Raw genomic sequence first — 3183 nt, forward strand, 5'->3', positions numbered from 1 at the left:
TCCATCACTGAAACTACAAAGAATGTTATAAATTTCCTTTCCTAGCTATCCTATTTAAACTTGCAAACTCCCATGGTCTTTAACCCAACTCCATTGCTTTTTTCTCCATAGCACTTATCACCATTTCACATACTATTTATTTTACTTATTTATTGTCTATTAACTAAACACCCTCACAAGAATATAAGCTCCAGAATAGCCAGAAAAATTTCCCCAGCATCCAGAGAACAATGATTGGCACAAAATGAATGCTCGATAGAATGTATAGAAGGAGAATGGGATAATGGAAGGGGGAAAAAGTATGGCAATCATCACCATTCTTAAAAATCAAAATTTTGTTCCATTTCATATATGATACCAGGCCTCAGTGTATGATATTGTTAGCAATATTCAAAGAAAATGGAAATGAATTTGAAAATACTCTAAATTTGGCAGACTGAACTGACATATGAAATACAGCCAAAATAGGTAGAAGTACTAGATGAAAGGACCAAAAAACTCTAAACAAACAAATAAAACCACCCAACAACAAAAAAGGCATATTTAAGCTCAAAAGGAAGGGAACCCTCCAGGTTCCAAACATAAAGAAGAAATTCAAAGTAGGTACTGATGCCGTGGGAATCTAAAAAGAGAAAAAACAAAAACAAAGCAGGCTTGATATATAGGCACTCGAGGTTGGGGGGTAGTTACCACTCACCACAGGGATCAAAGAAAAGGCCTAATTCCCAGCACAAAACCAGGGCCCATTTATGAAACTAGACTAGACAAATTCTACCCATCCATCAAGGGAAACAGTAAGGAACTCTTGCCTTACTTCCAAAGCTCTGAATAGAAACAAAACAAGAAATAAGAAACTCATTCATCACATGGGTGAATATGGGTTCCACATTTATAACAGCATCGTGTATAAAAAACCTCAAGCTGAGAAATAACCTCTAAAAACTGTCCTAAAAGCAGTAAGACCTCTAAGGGCTCCAACAAAGGCAAGTGAGAAAGATTATTATAAGGATGGTCCCAAATACCAAGACACCAGGAGTCTCAGAAAACAAGCCTTCATTGAGGGTGAATTCAAGATAAAAATTTATAAACACACCAGGAAACAAACTATAGTAATCAAAGACTAGTACAATGAAGTAATGATAGCATTCATCCCACAAGAAGTACAGATACAGCCATCTACCACATCTCTCACCATTCAATACCTTTCTAATTCACCCTAATTCATGACTATTGTCCTGTATCTTTATCTCTGTTTACATCAAAGATAAGAAGATGCCCCAGATTATAACACAACATCTGACTACCACGGAGAACCTATTCCTTCCAAATACAGAGGGAACATTTATAAAAGTTGGCTATATCTTGGGCCACAAATCATGCCTCAATAAATTTCAAAGGATTAAAATTACAGGATTTGTTCTTTAACCATAATATATTGGAAGTATAAAGCAAAAAAAAGATAACTAGGAAATTCTATTATGTTTAAAAGTTAAATACAAGTAACCCATGAATCAGGGCAAATTATAGTGGAAATTAAAATACACTTTGACCTGAACAATAATGAAAATACTACATATCAAAACTTATGCAATGTAGTTAAAAGTGATTATTGGGAAATTTATAGCTTCAAAATGAACACATTAATAACTAAGAAATGTTGAAAATTACTCATCAAACTGTATCAGGAAGACAGATAAAAACATCAAAACAAACTCAAGAAAGTGGGAGGAAGGAAATAAATGGAAATTAACACAAGAGAAGGCAAATATTTAATAATCAACAAAGTCAAAGTTTCTTTGGGTTAAGAAATCTACTAAAATTGATAAACCTCTGACAAAACTGATCCAGAAAAAAATACTACACATATATATTGCCCAAACAGGTGTCTTGTCTTTCATTTTCTCTTCAGCATTCTCCTTACATCCCAAATCCTAAAAATATTTTCTCTTATATCATCTTCTGGACATTATAATTCCCCACGAACTATGATCAATACTCAATTACCTCGAGTAATTGGGACCTGGAAAATTAGAATTATCTGATTCTTCTACATTTCTATTTCCTTCCCAAAATTTTTTTTCAATAAAGTTGTTACAGAACAAAACAAAAACATACAAATAACCTGAACTTAAATGTGTGACAAGAGATCCACTTGTCAGAAATAGTGGCTAGTATGAGGTAACCCAAAAACAGGTTGCGGGGTGAGAGTGGGAAGAAGAGGGTCAAGAAAAGAGATTTAGCAAATTAAATACTAATCAGCCACAGAAAAATGTGTTAGTTAACTATACAAAGCTTTCAAGAATTGCCACCACCTTAGGGCTTCCCTGGTGGTGCAGTGGTTGAGAATCTACCTGCCAATGCAGGGAACACGGGTTTGAGCCCTGGTCTGGGAAGACCCCACATGCCGCGGAGCAACTAGGCCCGTGAGCCACAACTGCTGAGCCTGCGCCTCTGGAGCCTGTGCTCCGCAACAAGAGAGGCCGTGATAATGAGAGGCCCGTGCACCACGATGAAGAGTGGCCCCCGCTTGCCGCAACTGAAGAAAGCCCTCGTACAGAAACGAAGACCCAACACAGCCATAAATAAATAAATAAATAAATAAATAAATAAATTAATTAATTAATTAAAAAAATCAACTGTATTTCTATATGTTAGCAATGAACATGCGGAATTTTAAAATACAACGCACCTTATTATTGCTCAGAAATACTTAAAATACTTAAAAATACAAAAAAAAAAAAGAATTGCCACCACCTTAGTGATTAATATTTACTCAAATAACCGCAAAATTTTAAGATTAACATAAATAACTGCAAATATACTTACAGTACCACCGACTATTCTTCCTAGTGGATACCATGCTCTTTCATCAAACCAATTTAAAAATTCATAGAACCCATGAGATGCAAGATGATGTGTTGATCTATAATTAAACCTAGAGAAAACAGGAAAAAAAGAAATGTTATAAAACTTTACTAGGAAGAAATAGCTCTCTTTCTAACATTATACTTTATATTTTACTCTTTATATATAGCTCTATGGCTACATAAATACATCTTTTATAACAATTTTCCTTAAACCTAAGTAACACATTATTTTCCAAGAAATAGGCTAATATCTCTAAATATAACTAAAAACAAAGTCCCTCCCTCCCCCACCAAAAAACAACTCTACCAAACTAGT

General features: G+C 34.6%; 1 protein-coding gene and 1 long non-coding RNA gene across 2 annotated transcripts in view; one reads left to right on the top strand and one right to left on the bottom strand.

Moving 5' to 3' along the window:
* Positions 1–3183, top strand: part of LOC309608562 — a 733071-nt gene that overhangs the window by 473583 nt on the left and 256305 nt on the right. The window lies entirely within an intron of this gene.
* STT3B (STT3 oligosaccharyltransferase complex catalytic subunit B) overlaps positions 1–3183 on the bottom strand; it is a 99171-nt gene that overhangs the window by 45814 nt on the left and 50174 nt on the right. Inside the window, exon 2 of the mRNA XM_082348472.1 lies at positions 2827–2935. Within this exon, the coding sequence (XP_082204598.1) occupies positions 2827–2935 (109 nt within the window). The remainder of the gene's footprint in view (positions 1–2826; positions 2936–3183) is intronic.

The sequence above is a fragment of the Balaenoptera borealis genome, assembly GCF_965194805.1.
Source record: "Balaenoptera borealis genome assembly, chromosome: 12".
In the NCBI taxonomy this organism is placed as follows: domain Eukaryota; kingdom Metazoa; phylum Chordata; class Mammalia; order Artiodactyla; family Balaenopteridae; genus Balaenoptera; species Balaenoptera borealis.